The 22,817-nt window shown below is 43.5% G+C and overlaps 1 protein-coding gene across 5 annotated transcripts in view; it reads left to right on the top strand.

Moving 5' to 3' along the window:
• DNAH10 (dynein axonemal heavy chain 10) overlaps positions 1–22,817 on the top strand; it is a 120,682-nt gene that overhangs the window by 57,541 nt on the left and 40,324 nt on the right. For 4 of the 5 annotated variants that reach the window (XM_029055375.2, XM_029055366.2, XM_029055339.2 and 1 more), the window contains 12 exons: positions 1,984–2,119; positions 5,310–5,432; positions 7,465–7,599; positions 10,420–10,636; positions 11,610–11,729; positions 12,633–12,778; positions 14,653–14,805; positions 17,939–18,199; positions 19,369–19,541; positions 20,769–20,862; positions 21,728–21,892; positions 22,453–22,641. In XM_029055375.2, the coding sequence (XP_028911208.1) occupies positions 1,984–2,119; positions 5,310–5,432; positions 7,465–7,599; positions 10,420–10,636; positions 11,610–11,729; positions 12,633–12,778; positions 14,653–14,805; positions 17,939–18,199; positions 19,369–19,541; positions 20,769–20,862; positions 21,728–21,892; positions 22,453–22,641 (1,912 nt within the window). The remainder of the gene's footprint in view (positions 1–1,983; positions 2,120–5,309; positions 5,433–7,464; positions 7,600–10,419; positions 10,637–11,609; positions 11,730–12,632; positions 12,779–14,652; positions 14,806–17,938; positions 18,200–19,368; positions 19,542–20,768; positions 20,863–21,727; positions 21,893–22,452; positions 22,642–22,817) is intronic. The other variant, XM_029055348.2, reaches the window with a different exon arrangement.

Here is a 22,817-nt window from a genome sequence, read left to right as displayed (position 1 = left end):
CACCCTCATTCCCAGAGCACTTCCATTCATATCCTTAATTTATTCATTTATATTAATGCCTGTGTCCCCCTCCGTAGACCGTAAGCTCACTGTGTGCAGGGAATATGCCTACCAATTCTGTTATTAATGTACTCTCTCAAGTGCTTATTACAGTACTCTGCACACAGCAAGTGCTCAATAAATATAATAGAAGGGTGTCAAGATTCCGGGCAGAGCTTCCAGGAGAAATGTTTACTACAGTGCTCTGCACACAGAATAGTGCTCAGTAAATGTGATTGATTGAAGGGTGTCAAGACTCCAGGCGGGGCTTCTAGGGCAACGCTTTTGGGGAGTGGTAACATCTTGTATGAAATCGTTAGAGAACTGAGTTAATGAGAGGACAGAGGTATTGTTGCTCCCTATCTTCTCTTTCATAAAAGAACAATTAACCTCACAGGCCTCCAGGTAGAAGCCAACTCTACCTGGTTGTCCTCTAGCCCCACTTGTTCGACCATCAGCGCTTCAATTTTTCGGCCCTGGATTTGGGGTTGGGAAGTTACAGCCTCTCCTTTGACCTACTTTTGGATGCTGGTTTTTTTTTCTTTTAAAATTTGAAAATGCCGATTGTTGTTTAGTTCTTCGGAGAGGCCACTGAACTGGAAAGAGTAGATGTGTACATTATTATCCCAGGCAGAGGCGTAGACCTCGTTCAAGAGACTGACTTCCCGTTTCCTCTGTTTCTGATGTGAAAAAATAAGCCTGGATCTTTCCCTAGAAGATATGAGCACTGTTAGCTATTGTTTTTGAAATGCTATGAAAAGAATGGTCAGGACTGTTGTCTCTAAATAGAAATATGAACAAAATTGTTAGGTTCAACTTTCTTTAGAATTATAGAGAAAATAAGTCTGTTAGGCAAAAGTTCAATGTTGTTTTCATGCTTTAAGGAGGAGAGAAAAAGAACAAAACCTTGGTTTAAAAAAGCCAAGGTAGCCGCGTTTCCTTGAAACACATCTACAGACCAACTTTTGCTCACTGGAGCTAGGAGAAGGCTTAGGGCCCAGCCAGATAATGACGAAGAGCCACAGCAGGGCTGTATTGGCTGGGGTCGCTTCCTGGTATCCGGGAATGATAGTTTAAGAGAAAGAGGCCATCGGCCCCTAATTCAGGTGTCCTCCAACTGGAGGTACAGCTTCTCCCAGCAAATGAAGTAACCTTGGTCACACTGGACATGTACCAAATACTGCACATCAGTGGAAATCCTTGAACGTTCCCTGAGATGATTAATCTCAGCAGTCCTCTGTGGGCACACTCTGAAAGCACTTAAAGCACTCAATCACCCTTCCCCGTCCTACTTTACCTCCCCGCTCTCCTACTATAACCCCGCCTGCACCCTCCGCTCCTCTAATGCTAACCTTCTCACTTTACCGTGCTCTCATCTATCTCACCGCCGACCTTTCATCGATGTCCTGATTCTGACCTGGAACACCTTCTCTCTTTATATCTAGTAATCACTCTCACCACCTTCAAAACCTTATCGAAGGCACATCTCTTCCAAGAGGCCTTCCGTAACTAAGCCCTGATTTCCTCTTCTCCCACTCCCTTCTGTGTCACCCTTGCACTTGAATTTGCTCCCTTTATTCACCCCTTCCTCAGCCCCACAGTACTTATGCATATATCTGTGATTTATTTATTTAGATTAATGTCTGTCTCCCCCTCTAGACTGTAAATTGTTGTGGTCAAGGTACGTGTCTACCAACTCCGTTGTATTGTACTCACCCAAGCGCTTAGTACAGTGCTCTGCACACAGTGAGCACTCAATAAATGTGATTGGATGGTGGATTGATTAATTGACTGGAGTCAGACTAGGCTGAGCCCTAGGATTTCAGTCTGGGAGGGCTCTTCTCTGTGCTCATCTTCTTCTTTGGGAGGCAGGCAACCCTGATGTGTGTGACCGATTTAGAAGCTACTTCAGCGTGAAAACTGACTTTAATTTTATGTCCCCAGATACATCTTATTCGATGGGGATGTGGATGCTCTTTGGGTAGAAAATATGAATTCTGTGATGGACGACAACAAATTGTTGACGCTGGCAAATGGCGAACGCATCCGACTTCAAGCACACTGTGCTTTATTATTTGAGGTGGGTAACTATTAAAGCATTCCATGCACCTTCTCTGGGAGCAAAATTTGTGAGCGCATCTTATTTGAAGAAGCATCTGCACTTTATCTGTTTGGCGGGTGAAACTGAGAATAGAGCATGCACTAAATAAGATGCACTGGAAAGTTTTGCGAGAAGTAATTATTTAGAAATAAGGTTACTACACTACAGAAACTTCAAAAGGTTTGGCTTTCAGTCGCTCAATCAATATGTGCAGAGCACTATACTAAATGCATAGGAGCATACAAAAGGGACACAATCCCTTCCCTTTCGAAGTTTCCAAAGTAGTTGGGGAGACAGGAACTTAAATTACAGATAGGGGAAGTAATAGAAAATAAGCAGCCTGGCGCAGTTGATAGAGCACGGGTCTGGGAGTTAGAAGGTCATGGGTTCTAATGTCGGCTCTGCCACTTGTCTGCTGTGTGACCTTGGGTAAGTCACTTCACTTCTCTGGGCCACAGTTACCTCATCTGTTAAATGGGGATTAAGACTGTGAGCCCCATATAGGACAGGGACTGTGTCCAACCCAATTTGCTTATATCCACCCCAGTGCTTAGTACAGTGCCTGGCACGTACTAAGCGCGTAACAAATACCAGAATTATTATTATGATTATTGCTTTTATATATATGTAAAGTGCCATGAATCTTTTGAACTCAAGTGTTTAGAGAGTGTGGAAGGGCTAAAATGACAGTTGGGGGATACCTGTTCACTTGTTTTGATGTGTATATATCTAAAATTCTATTTATTTATATTGATGCCTGTTTACTTGTTTCAAAGTCTTTCTCCCCCCCTTCTAGACTGCAAGCCCATGGTGGGCAGGGATTGTCTCTCTTTATTGCTGAATTGTACTTTCCCAGCACTTAGTATGGTGCTCTGCACACAGTAAGCACTCAATAAATATGATTGACCGAATGAATGAATGAGATTAGAGATTACCCGGGGAAGGCCTCTTCAAGGAAATGTGATGTCAGGAGCACTCTGTAGATGGAGAGAAGTTTGGTCGGTCGGCTTTTAAAGAGGAGGTCATGAGGGCAGCATGAACAAGAGATCAGTGGCGAGAAAGGCAGTGAGTAGGGTAGCGGGAGAGGAACAAAGAATGCAAATAGGGATGTAGTGGAGGAAGAGGGTGGATAAGTAGGAGGGAGAGAACTGATTGAATACATTAGAGCCAAGCTCCTGGACCAACACGTTGGCTGTCTGGATGGAGAGGAAGGGTTGGATTTAGGAAATGTTGTGGAGAAAAATTGAATATGGGGGTTGAAAGAGAAGGAGACATCAAAATGTTGTGGGCTTGAGAGAATGAGTGGAGGGTGGTGGTGTGGTCAACTGTGTTGGGAAAGTGAAGTGGAAGAGAGGATTTGAGAGAGAAGAAGAGCTCAGTTTTAGACACAGCAAGTTTGAGGTGCAGGCGAGACATTCAGTTGTATTTATTGAGCACTTGCTGTGTTCAGAGCACTGTACTAAGCGCTTGGAAAGTACAATGCGGCAGCAGATAGAGACAATCCCCAACAACAGGCTCACAAACTAGAAGGGGGAGACAGCGAAACAAGACAAATAAACAGGCATCAGTAGCATCAAAATAGATAAATAGAATTATAGATGTATACACATGAGACATCTACTTAGTGGTATAGCGGAGGCAGGAGGGGGCAGCTGAAGCTCTGAGAGCAGATGCAGCTTGGCAAGAAGAGATCCAGAGCTGAGCCTTAAGGGACACTCACAGTGAAGGAGTTGGAGGTAGAGAGAACTAACTGGGTCAGAAAAGCGAAGGTAGATAGTGAGCCCGTTGTTGGGTAGGGATTGTTGCCGAATTGCTCTTTCCAGGCGCTTAGTATGGTGCTCTGCACACAGTAAGCGCTCAATAAATGTGATTGAATGAATGAATGAATGAATAGTGTTTTCACAAGAAGGGAGTGGTCCAAAAATCTGTCTTAATTTAGGAAGCTTCTCGTCAAGGCTCAGTTCTCTGTGAGCACAGAACGTGTGCACCAACTCTCTTGTATTGTACTCTTCCAAGCCCTTATTATAGTGCGGTGTACTCAGTAATCACTAAATAAATCCCACTGAAGAAGACTTTGACTTTCTGGTTTTAAGTCACTCCTCATTCTTTAGGTATGGGAAGTAGCTATGAATTCTTTTAATTCTTATTCTTGGGTACCTGCAAATTGATATTATGGGGAAACATCTTTGTTTATACTGTGTGCATCTGTTGATTGAACGTGAGTTCTGTCAAAAAAGTGCAGAAAGGTTATATATGGAAATCAGATCTCTTGTAATGTCCGTCACGTAGTTGTGACACATTCTTCCTGGCTGCTGATTGTTATTCTCATCGATTTATTATTATTAATAAGATTTGTTAAGTGCTTGCAATATGCTTTGCTGCAGTGCTTTATTTATATTAATATCTGTTTCCCCTCTAGACTGTAAGCTCCTTGTGGGCAGGGAACATGTCTACCAACTCCGATTGTACTCTCCCAAGTGTTTAGAACAGTTCTCTGAATAAGTGCTGAATAAATACCATTGATTAATTTGTTGCTGACATAAAATGCTCTTAAAACCCCTCCTTAAGCCTCAAGGGGCTCTCAATCTAAATGAAAGAGGACAGGCAACTAGAAAAATGAGAAGGTAATCAGAACAGGAAGAAAACTGGTTAAAATTCAAAAGTAAACAATGACCAGAGTAAAAATGTACAAAAATCAAAAAAGGAACCATCACTGGGTACATAATTATTATGATTATGGTACTTGTTAAATGCTTACGATGGTGTCGAACTAAGTGCTGGGGTAGATACAGGGTAATCAGTATGGACTCAGTCCACGTTCCACATAGGACTCATAGTCTAAGTAGGGGGAGTCGAAGTTAATCCCCGCTTTACGGATATAGGAACTAAGGCACAGAGAAGTCAAGTTGTATGCCCGAAGACACACAGCAGACAAGTGGCCGAACTGGGATTAGAATCTAGTCCCTGTGACTCCCAGGCCCGTGTTCTTTCGACTGAGCCCTGTTGCTTCGACTATTAAAAGCAACAATCACCTATCACCCTTGATGAGTAACTGCTGCGACCTCCCCAAGTGGAATGGCTGGATTTTTTTGTAGGATGAGGATTCGAGAAACAGAATTTAATCTTTTAAAGGCCAAATAAAGATAGATTTGTTTTTCATCTCATCAAGGTTGGCGATTTACAGTATGCCTCGCCTGCAACGGTGTCCCGATGTGGAATGGTTTTCGTGGATCCTAAAAACCTAAAATATAGGCCTTTCTGGAATAAATGGGTTAACCGAAGACCAAACAAGGTACAGTTGATTTATTAAAGATGAAAGCAGTTGATCTGGATTCAGTGTCCTTATGTTCACCTAGGTTACCAAGGGATTGGGTGGGTTTCCAACTCAGTTGCTCCAACAGTCCTGTCGGAATTGGTATAATTATGGTGCGAGAATGCTCGCGGAGGTATTGTGCATGTTGCTGGTGCCCAGTGAATACTTCATGACAGTGATGATGCTCATTTATAATGTTTCATCAGAAGCTAGGGTGTCCTTGCATTAAACATTTTAAGGGTGAGGCTGAATATGAGAAGCAGCATGGCATAGTGGGGAGAGCATGGGCCTGGTAGTCAGAGGAACCTGGGTTCTACTCCTGGCTTCGTCCCTTGTCTGCTCTGTGACCTTGGACAAGTCACTTAAATTCTCTGTGCCTTAGTTCCCTCCTTTATAAAATGGGGATTAAGACTGTGAGCCCCATGTGGGGCATGAACTATGTCCAATCTGATTGCCTTGTATCTACCCCAGTGCTTAGAACAATGCCTGGCACATAGTAAGTGCTTAACAACCCCTTCTCCCCCCTCAAAGAAACAACAACAAAAAAACATTATTAGCTTATATCTGCTCTAATGCTTAGTACAGTACCTGGCACAATAGTAAGTGCTTAATAAATACCATAGAAGAGGTGAGAGCTGGCTAAGTTAACAATCTTTTGAAAGAGTGCACAGCTTTACGTGAGACTCCATTTTCTATTTATTGAGGAAATGCTCCATTTTCATGCTAATTTGTGACTTAAAGATTCACATGCTGCAATATATTCCGGGAGTAATTCTCTTCCTCGCTCTGTTTACGTAGGCAGCAAGGAAACTGGTAATCCTGTATATGAGGCACAAAGAAAACCGTCAGCCTAATTGTTTATCACAAAACTCAACCCTAGAGATTGTTTTCTTCTCTACTTGTTCCTTGCCATTAATTCATTACAACCGTCCAGTCCTCACTGTATTGTATTGCGTACATTAATGTTGGTATTTGTTAAGTGCTTACTATGTGCCGAGCACTGTTCTAAGCGCTGGGGTAGACATAGGGGAATCAGGTTGTTCCACGTGGGGCTCACAGTCTTAATCCCCATTTTACAGATGAGGGAACTGAGGCACAGAGAAGTTAAGTGACTTGCCCACAGTCACACAGCCAAGTGGCAGAGCTGGGATTCGAACTCATGAGCCCTGACTCCAAAGCCCGTGCTCTTTCCACTGAGCCACGCTGCATGCATACTTGATGTTTTGAAACTTGCAATAGAAAGAAGAAAATAGAGTTAATAATAATGTTGGTATTTGTTTAGCGCTTACTATGTGCAGAGCACTGTTTTAAGCGCTGGGGGAGATACAGAGTGATCAGGTTGTCCCATGTGGGCTCACAGTTTTAATCCCCATTTTACAGATGAGGGAACTGGGGCACAGAGAAGTTAAGTGACTTGCCCACAGTCACACAGCTGACAAGTGGCAGAGATGGGATCTAATGATTTTGTCATGCGCTGGCTACCAGTCCAAATGTAATCAGATGTGTCTGGATTAGTGATTTAGCAGTCGTGGGACGAGCTTGGAAGTCTTGTTGGAAATAATAAGAATTGTGGTATTTGTTAAGTGCTTACTGTGTGGCAGCCACTGTACTAAATCCTAGGGCTAGAGCCAAGCAAATCGGGGTGGATACAGTTCCTGCCCCACCTGGGGCTCACACTCTTAATCCCCATTTTACAGATGAGGTGACTGAGGCCCAGAGAAGTGAAGTGACTTGCCCATGGTCACTCAGCAGACAAGTGGCGGAGCTGGGATTAGAACCCAGGTCCTTCTGACTCCCAGGCCCGGGCTCTATCCACTAGGCAATGCTGCTTCTCTAGTCAGTAGTAGTTTCAATGAGGAGAGGGGCCAGCGTTGTTCTGAAGGGACCTTTATACCAGTCAAAAGCAAGGTCCCAGGAGGGACCATTTTATATTTTCACCTCAGGTGTGGCTGATAATGTATGGACTGATGTTGGTTTGTTGTGTTTTTTTTTTCTTCTACTATACCTTCAGCAGGAACAAACAGTGTTAAACCTCCTGTTTGATAAATATGTACCTTACTGTATCGAAATGATTATAGAAGGGATAGTGGAAGGTAGACAGGGAGAAAAACTGAAGACTATCGTTCCTCAGACTGATCTAAACATGGTAAGAAATCATCATTATTTTTAGCAAGTAGTGTCCTAAGTGTTCCCTTTAGGACTTTAGTCTCATTTTCCAACTCCCTCTGTTGAATTGGGAACTTCACTAGAGTTTTAATAGTATTATATTATTTTTATGCCGTGTGTCTTAGTAGTGTATATACTTGCCATTTCAGATATATTTGCAGAAGAGTGGAGGAAAACTTGAAGGATCATGTGGTTTCTCCTCCTTTCTTTGATCAGGGTTACGCCTAAGGAATTTATCTTAGCATTAAATTACCCTCTTTTATAAAAGGGAAAAGAGGGAGACCCTTAATAATTAGAGATTGGCTATCTTAATAGTGGTTTCTAAAAAGATTTTTGAAAAATTATTGAATCACAACAGTATTACTAGCAGTGTCTTTTAAATCAAACACTTGGGGTATCATCTCCCCTGTTAAAGTGTAAACTGTGTAAACTGCGTAAATTGTGTAAGTGTAAAGGGAATCTGTCATGTTTCTGTTGTACTTTTCCAGTACCACGATTACCAATGCTACTAGAACATACATATATGAAGAAAGAATGAAGACTAGGGGATGCCTTAATAACTGTCTTCAAATATATGAAAGGTTTTTTATGGGTTTTATATTGTGCTGTATCGACCAAAGAACAACGAGAGGAAAAGACATTAAACTAAATGGGATTTTGGCTGGAGATAGGAACTTCTTGACTTTAATGGGTGAACTGGGTTCTATAGGGTAAAGCGATTTCCTGCTGACCTGCTGGAAGCAGGTGTGCCTGCTTTTCATTTGGAGTGTGTGTGGGGGAACCACTTGAAGTGAAACAATGAAGGGCTGGGCCATTCAGTCCGTGTCTCCCCACTCCTTAAGAACCTCCAGTGGTTGCCTGTCCAATTCCGCATCAAACAGAAACTCTTTATCATCGCCTTTAAAGCATTCAGTCAGCTCACCCCCTCCTAATAATAATAATAATGTTGGTATTTGTTAAGCGCTTACTATGTGCAGAGCACTGTTCTAAGCGCTGGGGCAGATACAGGGTAATCAGTTTGTCCCATGTGAGGCTCACAGATAATCCCCATTTTACAGATGAGGTAACTGAGGCACAGAGAAGTTAAGTGACTTGCCCACAGTCACACAGCTGACAAGTGGCAGAGCTGGGAGTCGAACCCATGACCTCTGATTCTGAAGCCCACGCTCTTTTCACTGAGCCACACTGCTTCTCCTACCTTACCTCCCTGATTTCCTACACCAGCCAAACCCGCCCACTGCACCCTTCTAACACAGACCAACTCACCATCCCTCGATCTCAGCTACCTCTCCACTGACCTCTTCTCACATCCTCCCTCTGGCCCAGAACTTCCTCTGCCTTCATTATCTAATAATAATAATTTTGGTATTTGTTAAGTGCTTACTATATGCCAAGCACTGTTCTAAGCACTGGGTAGATACAAGGTAATTAGATTATCCCACGTGGAGCTCACAGTCTTCATACCCATTTTCCAGATGAGGGAACTGAGCCACAGAGAAATGAACTGACTTGCCCAAAGTCACACAGCTGATAAGTGGCAGAGCTGGGATTAGAACATATGACCTCTGACTCCCAAGCCCATGCTCTTTCCACTGAGCCACGCTGCTTCTATATGTGCAAAGCACTGTTCTAAGCACTGGGGTAGATCCAAGGTAATCAGGTTGTCCCACGTGGGGCTCATAGTCTTGATTTCCATTTTATAGATGAGGTAACTGAGGCACAGAGAAGTTGAGTGACTTGCCCAAAGTCACACAGCTGACAAGTGGCAGAGCCAGGATTAGAACCCATGAGTTCTGGCTCCTAAGCCTGTGCTCTCTCCACTAAGCCATGCTGCTTCTTGATAGCATGTTCTGACAGAACACTCTTCCCACCCTCAAAGCAGCGTGGCTTTGAATATACCCCAGAGCTTAGAATAGTGCTTGACACATAGTAAGCACTTAAAAAAATTATTATTATGATTCAAAGCCTTATGAAAATCACATCTCCAAGAGGCCTTCCCTGATTAAGTTGTCATTTCTCCTGCTTCCCCTTCCTGCTGCATCACCTAGGCAATTGGGTCCGTATCCTTCCAGCACTTGATATTGACCCCCCTCCCTGCCCCCGCAGGACCACAGCAATTATGTAAATATTCATAATTTATTTTAATGTTAGTCTCCCCCTTTATATTGTAAGCTTCTTGTGGGCAGGGAACAAGTCTCCCAACTCTGTTGTACTATACTCTCCAAATGCACAGCCCTCCGCACGTAGTAAGCACTCAATAAATACCACTGATTGATTAATTGATTAATTGAGTGTTGGTAGGGAGACTCTGAGAAGGCGGGATAAAGGAAGAGAAGGAGAGGGGAAGGGAAAGGGAGAAGAGAGAGGGAGTAGGAGAACATGAGGGGAGAAGAGTTGGGGGGAAGGGGAAAAGAACAGGGAAAATGGGGGTGGGGGAGAGGCACAGGGAGAGGGAGAACTGAGGGAAAGAAAAAGGAGGGGAAGGAGGGAAAAGAAGAGTTGAGGAAGGCAAAAGTGTGCTTACCATCTGCTGCTGTGAAGACTCTCCCAACGCCCTCTCCTCCCCACACACACCATATACCACTGCAGCTACGTCATACCAAGTGGCAGGGAGTGATATGATGACAGGTGAGAAATCAGATACTTCTTGTCAAACTGCCATGAGATTACCTCCCTAAGAAGCTAAAGAAAGCTCCAAGGCAGGAGGCTAGAACGTGTTAGTGCAAATGTTAGCTTGGGCCTAGAATTCTAAAATTCATCCCTAACTGTTGGGTTGGATTGTCACCTTCTGATGCACCAGGTGACCCAGTTGGCCAGGATGCTGGACGCATTTCTTGACATGGAAGTAGAAGACTCTGATGTCTTGGAGGCCTATTTTCTGGAGGCCATGTATTGTTCTTTGGGGGGTACCTTGCTTGAGGAAGGGAGAATTAAATTTGATGAGTTTATAAAGACCATTGCCTCAATGCCTACTGCTTATGATGATCATGTTTGGGCCAGACCCGGACAACTTCCAGGTAAGAGACTCTTCTTCCCTATTCTTCTTCTAATTCTTCATTTTTTCCAAAGATGAATTGATTTTACTTAATGTTATCTTCTGAATAAATTTACCAACTTACCTGATTGGTAGGGGGGTGGAGATTTAATGATGCCTAAGGCAGATGAGGCTGTTCTTAAATGAAAATTCAGAGTTCCAGAGAGGTCATAAAGAAACCGAGGCAATCCCCATGATTCTTTCTGCTTCAGGGAAATCTTTGGTTCCTTTTCCCTCTTTCGTAATTATTTAGACTTTTTGTATGCCATTTGGCCTTTCCTCTTTTCACCTCACTTACTGTATTTTGGTTTTCTCTTTTTTTGTTCAAAAGCTCTGCAGTGCCACTAATTCACCCACCTACCTTCACGTGTGCTGTCTCCTATTTTCACCCAGGGTACAGATCAGGGTGTTGTGTGGCAGAGAGGAAACACTCTGAGCAAATAGATATGTTAAGGTGGTTTTCCATTCCTCTCTTGAAACGTGACCGTCAGAGGGACACTTGACGTTGGGATTTTTTTTTAAAGATTTTTGGCTACTATGCTTAAAAACAGTGGCCTTAACTGGGCCTGGGGTGCCACTTTTACAAGGCCACCTTCCTCTCAACGGTTCCTCCCTCCATATCCCAGCCGTGGCCATGACAATGGGATGAATTAGCTATTAGCATAGCTCACCTCTTACTGATATTTTACTCTGGCACAATAAATCTAGTTTCAGGTCGTGATGCATGCCTTTCTGATTTTTATTGGGGCTTTCTCTTTAAAACATGAAGCAGTTAGAGGACCATATTGGGGAGAGTCACTTGGGTTGTGTAAAACCATTGATTTCACCTTTAGATGATACATTTTTTTCCAGAAACTCAGAATTGGATGTCTCTACAGGGATTTCATTTTAGTAGAGTTCAAAAACTCCCTTTGTATTTGTTTGCTGGAGTAACAAAAGATCATTACTTGCTGCAGGTCAACTTCCAACACTGTATGAGTTTCATTTTGATCCCAGGCAGAAGAAGTGGATACCATGGAACAAGCTGGTTCCCCAGTACATTCATAACCTTGAAGAGAAATTTATTCACATCTTGGGTAAGGGAGATCCAGATTAAGTTTAAGGTTATATGGTTCTGGAGCTTAACGACTAGAGGTAGAAAAACACTGTGAGCTTCATGTCCATTTCCGCTTCCTAAAAATCTAATGGAGGATTTGCAGTGAGTAGTGGTGCTTTAAAACATTGCCAAGATGAAGACAACTGCTCAGGATTTGTGGATGGGCGAGCACCATGCTCTATTGGCAAAGTTTATTACTATTAAAGTAACTCTGACAAAGACAGTCGTATCCCAAGCCCTATTAGTTGCATGGCCATTTACACCCTGTTTAGTGACAGCTACTCCCTTGTGTTGCTTCTATAAATAAAAAACTGTCTAGTCAGTGACATTTTGTTAAGAAATAATAATCACCAAACTTATGCATTTCCTAAATTCACCAGGAAACTGAGTAGTGTCAGTAGAAATATTCAAAAACACTTCTGATTAAATAGGGACAAATGCAAGGAAGTATATTTAGGGGCCAAAACAAACGTTACAGATTCAGATGGAAGAGAGGCAGCTAACCACAAATATAGCAGAAAAAAGCAGCATGGTTTAGTGGGAAAACCGTGGGCCTGGGATTCAGGATTTCCAGGTAGAGTTGTCTCAGAGGACAGAAGAGATGCAATTTAAGAGATTACTTGATGACTTAGTTAACTGCCTAGGATTGGACAAGCTCAAATTCTCTTCCAGAGCTTTGATTCTATAATTCCATTTTTTTCAGTGTTTCTGGGTAAGGTATTATGAAACTCAAGGTTGTGAGATGCTTACTGAGCGCTTTTTGCAGTGCTATGCCCACAATAGGCACTCAATAAATACAATTTGTTTGATTATCTTATATTTTAAATGAAACTGCCGCGCTTATGCCATTCTTACATTTTTTAAATTTTCATTTATTTTTTAGTTCCAACAGTGGACACTACCCGAACCGCCTGGTTACTGGAACAAATGACTAAAATCAAACAACCTGTAGTTCTGGTTGGTGAATCTGGCACATCAAAGACAGCAACTACCCAGAACTTCTTGAAAAATCTTAATCAAGATACTAATGTAAGACTTTACTCTTCATCATTCATCAGCTTTTGTGTTTTTTGTTTTCTCTCTGTCTTTTTTTTCCTCCGTCTCTTTGTCTAAGCTGTTCCCTATCCCTGGAAGATTTTCTCCCCTCTACTCCTCCATCCCAAATTCCTTCAGGCCTTTAAATAATAATAATAATAATGTTGGTATTTGTTAAGTGCTTACTATGTGCAGAGCACTGTTCTAAGCGCTGGGGTAGACACAGGGGAATCAGGTTGTCCCACGTGGGGCTTACAGTCTTAATCCCCATTTTACAGATGAGGTAACTGAGGCACAGAGAAGTGAAGTGACTTGCCCACAGTCACACAGCCGACAAGTGGCAGAGCTGGGATTCGAACCCATGACCTCTGACTCCAAAGCCCATGCTCTTTCCACTGAGCCACGCTGCTTCTCCAAAACCAACACAACATCCTCATCCTCTAAGAACCCTTCCCTGATAAACATAGATCTGCCTATCCGCTATGCTTTCGAATTAAACCCCATGGCACTGCTATGTACAGATTTTTTTGGTGATATTTGTTAAGCACTACTATGTGCCAGGCACTGGTCTAAACGCTGGTGTAGATACAAGTTTGTCAGGTTGGACACAGTCCCTATCCTACATGGGGCTCACAGTCTTAATCCCCATTTTCTTGTCTTATGTCATCGAGTCATCCCGACCCATAGTGATGCCATGGCACATCTCTACCAGAATGCCCCACCTCCACCTGCAATTATTCTGGTAGGTTATCCATGGTTTTCTTGGTAAAAACATGGAAGTGGTTTACCATCGCCTTCCATGAAGTAAAACTTGAGCGTCCGCCCTGGACTCTCTCCTGTGCCTCTGCTGCCCAGTACGAGTGGGTTCAGACTTGTAGCGGATTACCTTCCACTTACTAGCCACTGCCCAAGTTAGGAATGGAATGGATAGGGCTCTGCTTGACTCTTCCTCCTGTAGTCCAGACTGGAAAAGTACTGGAAACTCCAGGTGCGACCCTGAGAGGGGAATCCCCTTTTACATATGAGGTAACTGAGGCACAGAGCAGTTAAGTTGCTTGCCCAAAGTCACACAGTAGACAAGTGGTAGAGTTGGAATTAAACCCAGATCCTCTGACTCCTAGACCCGTGCTCTTTCCGGTAGGCCGTGATGCTTCACAGTTTTAAAATAGTTTGTAGTTTTAGCATCCAGTGTGCGAAGAAATGTTTCCACTTGTTTTGAATTTACCAAAGCTCAAGCTTCAGTGGATATCACCAATTTCTGTTGTTGAGAAATTTGGTCAACAATTTCCTTGTTCACCCTGCCCAAACCCTTTATGATTTTATAAACTTCAGTCAATTCCCATCATTGAGTTATTGTTCCCTAGATGAATTACTTTGCCCTGGCTTAAAATCAAGCTCACTTGCTATTTTCCAGGCCATTAAATCAGTTTTGTGAGGTCTTCTTGGAGTTTCTGCCTGTATTCCTAGTATTCTCCCACTACTTGGGAAAGTTAATTGTTATCTGCAAACTTTGTGTTTCACTGTACATTCCCTCTTTCAGATTGAGGTCCTACTTAGACTGTGAGCCCCATGTGAGACAGGAATGGTGTCTGACCTAATAAACTAGTACCTACCTTCGCACTTAAATCGGTGCTTGACACATAGTAAGCTTAATAAATACCATTTAAAGATAAAAATAAAGGATGATAAAACCGGACCTAGGACGGATTCCTGAGAGATCCCATTACTTATATTTCTCCATCCTGAAAAGTGGTCATTTTCCCCTATCCTTTATTTTCTATCTTTTAGCTAGTAAGAGAGAGAAAACATGAGAAAACATTCCCTTCTATCATGTGATTACTTAGCTTTTTTTCTGCCATTTACTTTAGATCATATTGGTTGTCAACTTCTCCTCCCGTACCACTTCCTTGGATATTCAGAGAAACTTAGAAGCAAATGTAGAGAAACGAACCAAGGACACCTTCGGGCCACCTATGGGGAAACGTCTCCTAGTATTCATGGATGATATGAACATGCCAAAGGTAGGGACCGGGCATGGGTGAGAAAGTGGGAAAGCAGGGCTTTTGACCTTGGCTTCTTCCTAGTGCCTTCAAGTCCCCAAGGCAAAAATCATGAAAGTGCTCCATTGGTTGAGTGTTTTAAGATTAGACCGAGGGAGAGGAGGGGAAGGAAGTGTGAGAGGAGGGGAAGGAAGAGGCAACCAAGCGACCAGTGGCATTTATTGAGACTGCATGTTTTTGTGCAGAGCTCTGTACTAACCACTTACAGGAAGGACTTGTGATTCCTTATCTCCTAGAAACAGAATCATAGCCCAGAAGATGTTTGAGAGACCGGATGGATTGCAAACTTAAATTATCCAGGACAGATGTATTCCAGGAATGGGGACTCCACTACCGTCCTTATTGTCTTTCCAGTGATTTATCACCCTCAGAGCCAAGAACTCCCTTCTCTTTTTTCTATGATGTCTGCTAAGCGCTTACTATGTGTCAAGCACTGCTCTAAGCGCTGCTGTAGTTACAGAGTACTCAGGTTGGATACAGTCCCTGTCCCGCATGGGGCTCAAGTCTAAGGAGGAGGGAGAACAGGTCTTGAAGCCCCATTTTACAGTTGAAGAAACCAAGGCACAGAGAAGTTAAGTGACTTGCTCAAGATCACACAGCAGGTAAATGGCAGAGCTGGGATGAGAAAACAGGTCCTCTGACTCCCAGGCCTGTACTTTATCTGCTAGGCCATGCTGCTTCTCTTCTTACCTGTCAATCAATCAATAGTATTTTTTGAGCACTTAACATTGTGCAGAGCAATGTACTAAACGCTTGGGAGAGTACAACACAATAATATAACAGACACATTCCCTGCCCTCAACGAGTTTACAGTCTAGAGGGAGAGACAGACATTAATATAAATGTGTAAATTCGGGATATATACCTAAAGGCTGTGGGAGTTCCCTCTGCTCCTCCCCCTCTCCCTTCCCCTCTCCTCAGCACTGTGCTCATCAGCTCATTTGTATATATTTTTATTACCCTATTTATTTTGTTAATGAGATTTACATCATCTTGATTCTATTTATTGCTATTGTTTTAATGAGATGTACATCCCTCTGACTCTATTTATTGCTATTGTTTTTGCCTGTCTCCCCCAGTTAGACTGTAAGCCCATCAGTGGGCAGGGACTGTCTCTATCTGTTGCCGATTTGTACATTCCAAGCGCTTAGTACAGTGCTCTGCACATAGTAAGCGCTCAATAAATACTATTGAATGAATGAATGAATAAAGGGAGCAAGTCAGCACATCAAAGAAGGGAGTGGAAGAAAAGGAAACGAGGGCTTAGCCAGGGAAGATCTCTTGGAGGAGATGGGCCTTCAATAAGGCTTTGAAATGGGGGACAGTAATTGTCTGTAAGAGATGGAGAGAGGGCATTCCAGACCAGAGACAGGACTTGGGTGAGAGATCAGCAGCGAGATAGATGAGATTGAAGGTATAGTGAGTAGGTTGGCATTAGAGGAGTGAAGTGTGCAGGTTGGGTCGTAGTAGGAGAGCAGCAAGGTAAAGTAGGAGGGCCCAAAGTGACTGAGGGCTTTAAAACTGATGGTAAGGAGTTTCTGTTTGATGCGGAGGTGGATAGGCAGCCACTGGAGGTTCTTGAGGAGTGGAGAAACATGGACTAAATGTTTTTTAGAAAAATGATTCCGGCAGCAAAGTGAAATATGGACTGGAGAGGGGAGAGACAGGAGGCAGGGAGGTCAGGAAGGAGGTTGATACAGTAATCAAGGTGGGATTTCATTCAGTCATATTTATTGAGTGCTTACTGCGTGCAGAGCACTGTACTAAGCGCTTGGAATGTACAGTTCGGCAACAGATAGAGACAATCCCTACCCAGCAACGGGCTCACAGTCTAAAAGATAGGATAGAGGCCTGGATTAAAGTGGTAACAGTTTGGATGGAGAAGGAAGGGCAGATTTTAACGAGGTGGTGAAGGTTGAACAGACAAGATTCAGTGACAGACTGAATATGTGGGTTGAGTGAGAGAGAGGAGTCAAACATAGCACCAATGTTAAGGGCTCGTGAGACAAGAAGGGTGGTGGTGCTGTCTACAGTGATGGGAAGAGGGGGACAGGGTTTGGATGGGAAGATAAGTTCTGTTTTGGACGTGTGAGGTGAAGGCAGAATGTCCAGGTAGAGATGTCTTGAAGGCAGGAGGAAATGCGAGACTGCAGCGAGGGAGAGAGATCAGGGCTGGAGTTGTAGATTCGAGAATCATCCGCCTGGAGGAGGTGGTTGAAGCCATGGGAGCGAATGAGTTCTCCAGAGGCTGAGAACAAGCAGCCAGAGAGAGATAGGAGGAGAACTAGGAAAGGACAGTGTCAGTGAAGCCGAGGTTGGATAACGTTTCCAGGAGTCAGGGGTGGTCGACAGTGTCAAAGGCAGCTGAGAATTTCTGGAGGATTAGGAGGGATGAGCATTAGGAGAAGCAGCTTGGCCTAGTGGATTTGGGCCTGGGAGTCAGAAGATCCATGGGATCTAACCCCAGCCCTACCACCTGTCTGCCGTGGGCAAGCACTTCACTTCTCTGTGCCTCAGTTTCCTCTTCTGTAAAATGGGGATTAAGACCGTGAGCCCTATGTGGGACAGGGACTGTGTCCAAGCCAGTTATCCTGTATCTGCCCCACTGCTTCGAACAGTGCTTGGCACATAATAAGCGCATAACAAGTACCGTAATAAGAATAGCTATTATTATGTTCAATAGCGGTGGGAAAGAAGCCACTGGAGAGCAAACAGTTAAAGATGGAAGTCAGGGAAGGAAGGAAGGAGGGGGCAAGTTTTGTGATAAGGTGTGAAGGGATACGAAGAGGGAAGGGGTGGATTTTGAGATAAGGCAGGAACACTCCTCTTGAGATACTGCTGGGAAGAACGAGAGAGTTGAAGAAAAACCCATAGTCTTTCTGGGTATTTCTGATAAAGATGTCTACAGCCTGGAATATTTCAGGAGCTATGCAGACGAGTGGTTTCAAAACCAATCTATAATTCAAACCAGAGTTCCGTATTCAACAGTGTTTGTGTGGGGAGATTCTACTTTGGAGCCATCTTTCTGTTGGGTCTAATGGACAGCTGGGGCCCGTGAAAATTTATGACCGTTCCTTTCTTCTCCCAAATCAAGGTCGACGAGTACGGCACCCAACAACCGATCGCTCTGTTGAAACTCCTTTTGGAGAAAGGTAGCCTGTACGACCGGGGCAAAGAGATGAACTGTAAAGTCCTTCGAGACCTTGGCTTCGTGGCCGCCATGGGCAAAGCTGGAGGAGGCCGTAATGAAGTAGATCCAAGATTCATTTCACTCTTCAGTGTTTTCAACGTCCCTTTCCCATCGAAGGAATCTTTGCACTTGATTTATGCCTCCATCTTGAAAGGCCATACCAAGGTAATTTGAAGTTAATTAGAAACCCCAGTTGAATGTAGTTAGTTACAGTAAATTCCAACATTGAAATTTATGCTCATCCCCTACGCGGTCACCATCCTTTCACTCCTTTTCTCTTTTTCATTCCTGTCATGCTTCACTGTTAACCAATTTGGACTTGGGACTCTTTTAGAGGTCCAAATTCTAACCTACTTTGAGTTTCGCAAGACTGCTATGTTCACACTGAGTTGTCCTAATTCTAAATCAAGGCTAGAATCAGAAGTTGGTAACTTGCTTTTCAGGTTAGGAACAACAAAAAAAGCCATAATATTTCCATACTCTGCTTCTAAGCAGCGTGGCTGAGTGGAAAAAAACACGGGTTTAGGAGTCAAAGGATGTGGGTTCTAATCCCAGCTCTGCTGCTTGTCAACTGTATGACTTTGGGCAAATCACTTAACTTCTCTGTACCTCAGTTACCTCATCTGTAAAATGGGGATTAAGACTATGAGCCCCATGTAGGACAACCTGACTACCTTGTATCCACCCCTGCGTTTAGAACAGTGCTTGGCGCATAGTAAGCACTTAACAGATACCATCATTATTATTACTATTATTGTCTGTGCCTCGGTAACTTCATCTGTAAAATGGGCATTAAAACTGTGAGCCCCACATGGGACAACCCTGATTACCCTGTATCTCCTCAGTGCTTAAAATGGTGCTTGGTACCTAGTAAGCACTTGACAAATACAATAATAATAATAAAAAAAAAATAAAATATCCTAAAATGAGCTGTTGGATAACTTGCTATTAGAGCTCTTGATAGCGAACCTGTTAAATACCTATTTTCCCTCCTACTTAAACTGTGAACCCTATATGGGAGAGGGACTATTACCAATGTGATTAACTTATATCTAGTCCAGCGCTTAGAACAGTGCTTAACATGTGGTAAGTGCTTAACAAGTGTAATAATAACGATAACAATAAGGGCTTTCCTCCATCAAAAATCTAGAGTCCAAGAATTGCAAACTTACAAAGAAATGCAAGCAATAAAAATGCCAACTAGGGACAGAAACCAAATGGAACCTCAAAACCCTTTTTCCAAATTAAGTTTTGGGTAGGATCCAGCATCTCTCTCTGGAGAGTAATAAAACAGGTCAGATGACAGGCTCCCTTGTTTTCTTTCTCTTTTCCAGAATTTCAGTGAGAGCATTGCGGCGTTGAGTGATAAGATGACCTCTTGTACGCTACAACTGTACAAATTGATAGTTCGGGATCTGCCCCCCACCCCTTCGAAATTCCACTACATCTTCAACCTGCGTGATCTCTCCAGGGTCTTTAATGGGCTGGTCCTGACCAACCCAGAGCGGTAAGATTCCTCTGCAGGGCTAAATCATGTGCCATGAATCAGTGGTATTTATTGAGTGCTTACTTTGTTCAGAGTACTGTGCTAAGCATTTAGGTGATTACAATAGAGCCAGTAGTCCCAACCCCTGTCTTTAAAGATCTTACAGTCTAGTGGAGGAGGCAGTCACTACGGTCGGTCAACCAATCAATCAATTTTATTTATAGAGCACTTACAGTAAGTAGTGTGGCCTAGTGGAAAGAGGATGGACTTGGGAATCAGAGAACCTGGGTTCTAATTCCAGCTCTACCAACTGCTGGCTGTGTGACCCGGGGAAAATCCTCTAACTTCTCTGTGCCTCAGTTTCCTCATCTGTAAAATAAGGATTCAGAACCTGTTCTCCCTCCTACTTGGACTGTGAGCCCCACCTGAGACAGGGACTGTGTCCGACCTGATTAGCTTGTAACTTCCTCAGGGCTTAGAACAGGGCTTGACATATAGTAAGCCTTTAACAAATATAATAGCAATAACAATAATAATACTAAGCACTCGGGAGAGTACAATACCAAAGAGTAGGTAAAAATGTTCCCTCCTCCTATGGAGCTTACAGTCTAGAGGTAGAGAGATATTAAAATAAATTATGGATATGTCCATAAAGGCTGAGGGGGCAGGAGGTGGAGAAGGCTGAGGAGGCAGGAGAATGTGTCTATTGTTTGGTTGTACTCTCCCAAGCGCTTAGAACAGTGCTGTGCACACAGTAAGCGCTCAATAAATATGAATGAATGAAAGGAACAGTGTGCATGTCAGTAAACACTTCCTTTCTAGGAATCCTGTCGTTGACCTCTGGTTTTTCTTGGCCCTAAAATCAGCCCTTACTAGTGGGTATTTATGCCAGAACAAGGCTTCCAGTCATTCCTCTGTTCCAGATACAGTTCCCGGGAAATCCTCTGAAACAGTATTCTAGCTTCTGTAAGGGTCCAAAGATTTGATTTCATACTTTGAATTTAGGAAAAAAGGAATCTGTGGGTTTGTTTGCCCTAAGATTGTATCATGGAGAGCCTTAAAATGGGATCAGATCTCTGAGCATTGTTCTCCAAAAATACAAATTTGGGAGAACTGAGTGGAGGCTATTAAGTTGCTATCTTATAAGGGTCATTTGTAGCTCATGAGTTCTTACTTTAGCAAACTAATATTTTGAATTATTTTACTCTGTTTGACATCGTCGCTGATCCGGTTCTTGTAATGACTCAGATTCCAGGTGGTAACACAGATGGTGCGAGTCTGGAGGAATGAATGTCTGCGAGTTTTCCACGACAGATTAATTAATGAAGAAGACAAGTTATTGGTTAGTAACTAAATAGAATAATAAAAATGTAACTGAAATTAAGCAGTAAGTACAAAGAGCCTTTGCAATTTTCTTTACGTGCTATTAGTGCCAAAAGGCCTGAACCTTATCAGGAAAATAAACAAACCTGAAGAAAAGAAGAGAAGCTGTGTGGCCTAGTGGATAGAGCAAGGGCCTGGGAGTCAGAAGGACTTGGGTTCTAATCCCAGCTCGGAAACTTGTTTGCTCTGTGATCTTAGGCCAGTCGCTTAACTTCTCTTGGCCCTGTCCCACAAGGACTTCACAGTCTTAATCCCCATTTTCCGTATGAGGTAACTGAGGCACCGAGAAGTGAAGTGACTTGCCCAAGGTCACACAACAGACACGTGGCGGAGCTGGGATTAGAACCCACAACCTCTGACTCCCAGTTTCGTATTCTATCCACTAGGCCATGTCTGCTGGGTGCAGAGCACTATACCGAGTAATGGGAGAGATTATGTAGGTCAGAATTAGACAGGGTCCCTGTCCTTCGGGGGCTCACAATCCAAAGGCACTGACTGATCCCCGGAAGTGGAAATGCGTGGGCTCCCAGGCCAGAGTTTGTCCCCTTCCCACTCACCCCATTGAGGATGTGGGCATTGAACGGAGTTCACTCCCTCCCTAGCAGACGCTGAAAATTTTTCATATGGGGCAGGCACCCTAGTGTAGCGGTGGGTGAAAGCGTGGGGAAGGTGGGATTTGGGTGGGCCCCAAGGACCACAGTGCTGGGAAATCCCATTTTGGAGGATGGGTGAAGTGGCCCCGGGTGATGAATTTGCCTAAAGGATTCCTCCGTCGTCAACTGCATAGTGTTCGTCTAGTTAGGTAAATGCTGTTCTGCTTTAAGGTCCAAGGCCACATAAGATCCTTGGTGATGGAGCATTTTCAAGATGTGGCAGTGGTGATGAGAAACCCGATCCTCTATGGAGACTTCAGGACGGCTCTGCATGAAGACGAACCTCGGATTTATGAAGACATCCAGGACTATGAGGCAGCCAAAGCTCTTTTTCAGGTCTGAGGTTTCACCCTTTTGGCACATTCCCTGCATCTGCTCTGGTTTTGTTAGGGTGAGCAGACCCTCCGTCTGAGGATGACATAAGGCACCAACATTCCAGGTACTTGGGTCCCCGACTTTGAAGTCTGGGTGACTGTCAGAAATTATGTTCGTCCTCGATAAATGATTCAAACCTGGAAACTTTTTGCTCTTGAAGCAATGTGGCATATTTCTGCCCCATGAAAGGATTGGTCCATATCCTTATACCCTAGAATTTCCCCTCTGTAATTTATTTTTTTCAGTGCCTGCCTCCTCCCGTAGACGGTAAGTTCTTTGTGGCGAGGGATCACCACTGCCAACTCCATCGTACTGTACTTTCCCAAGCACTTGGTTCAATTTGCCGCACACAGTAAGCACTCAAGAAATGCCATTGATTGTTGCAGGTGGTAGATTCGGGTCCTTAATGAGTAAAGCAGATTCAACACACAATGTCGCAGCTAGAAAATGCTTTGAATTAGCTACTAACAAAACTGAAGAAAAATCCTCTTTATCCCTGATTTTAATCCTCTTATATTCAGGAAATCCTAGAGGAGTACAATGAGACCAACACCAAAATGCACCTGGTTCTTTTTGATGACGCTCTGGAACATCTAACACGAATACATCGTATTATCCGAATGGACCAGGGACACGCCCTGCTAGTTGGAGTTGGAGGCTCAGGGAAACAGTCACTTGCAAGACTGGCGGCTTATACAGCGGGGTGTGAGGTCGGTCACCTCCTCTCTTCCCTCCCCTTTTTCGCCAGTCTCTCCGCAGTGTTTGTGCGGGGCTAGAGCAGATCATAGGAAAATGCCTTCTTAGGTAGTAGATCTCATTCTTGCTTTCCTCTGATCAGGGCTAATTCTTTAAAAAAATGCATCTACGGCATCTAACAGTCTAGTCT

The sequence above is a fragment of the Ornithorhynchus anatinus genome, chromosome 2 (assembly GCF_004115215.2).
Source record: "Ornithorhynchus anatinus isolate Pmale09 chromosome 2, mOrnAna1.pri.v4, whole genome shotgun sequence".
In the NCBI taxonomy this organism is placed as follows: domain Eukaryota; kingdom Metazoa; phylum Chordata; class Mammalia; order Monotremata; family Ornithorhynchidae; genus Ornithorhynchus; species Ornithorhynchus anatinus.
The sequence above is the reverse complement of the archived record's forward strand: the minus strand, read 5'-3'. Positions and strand labels throughout refer to the sequence as shown.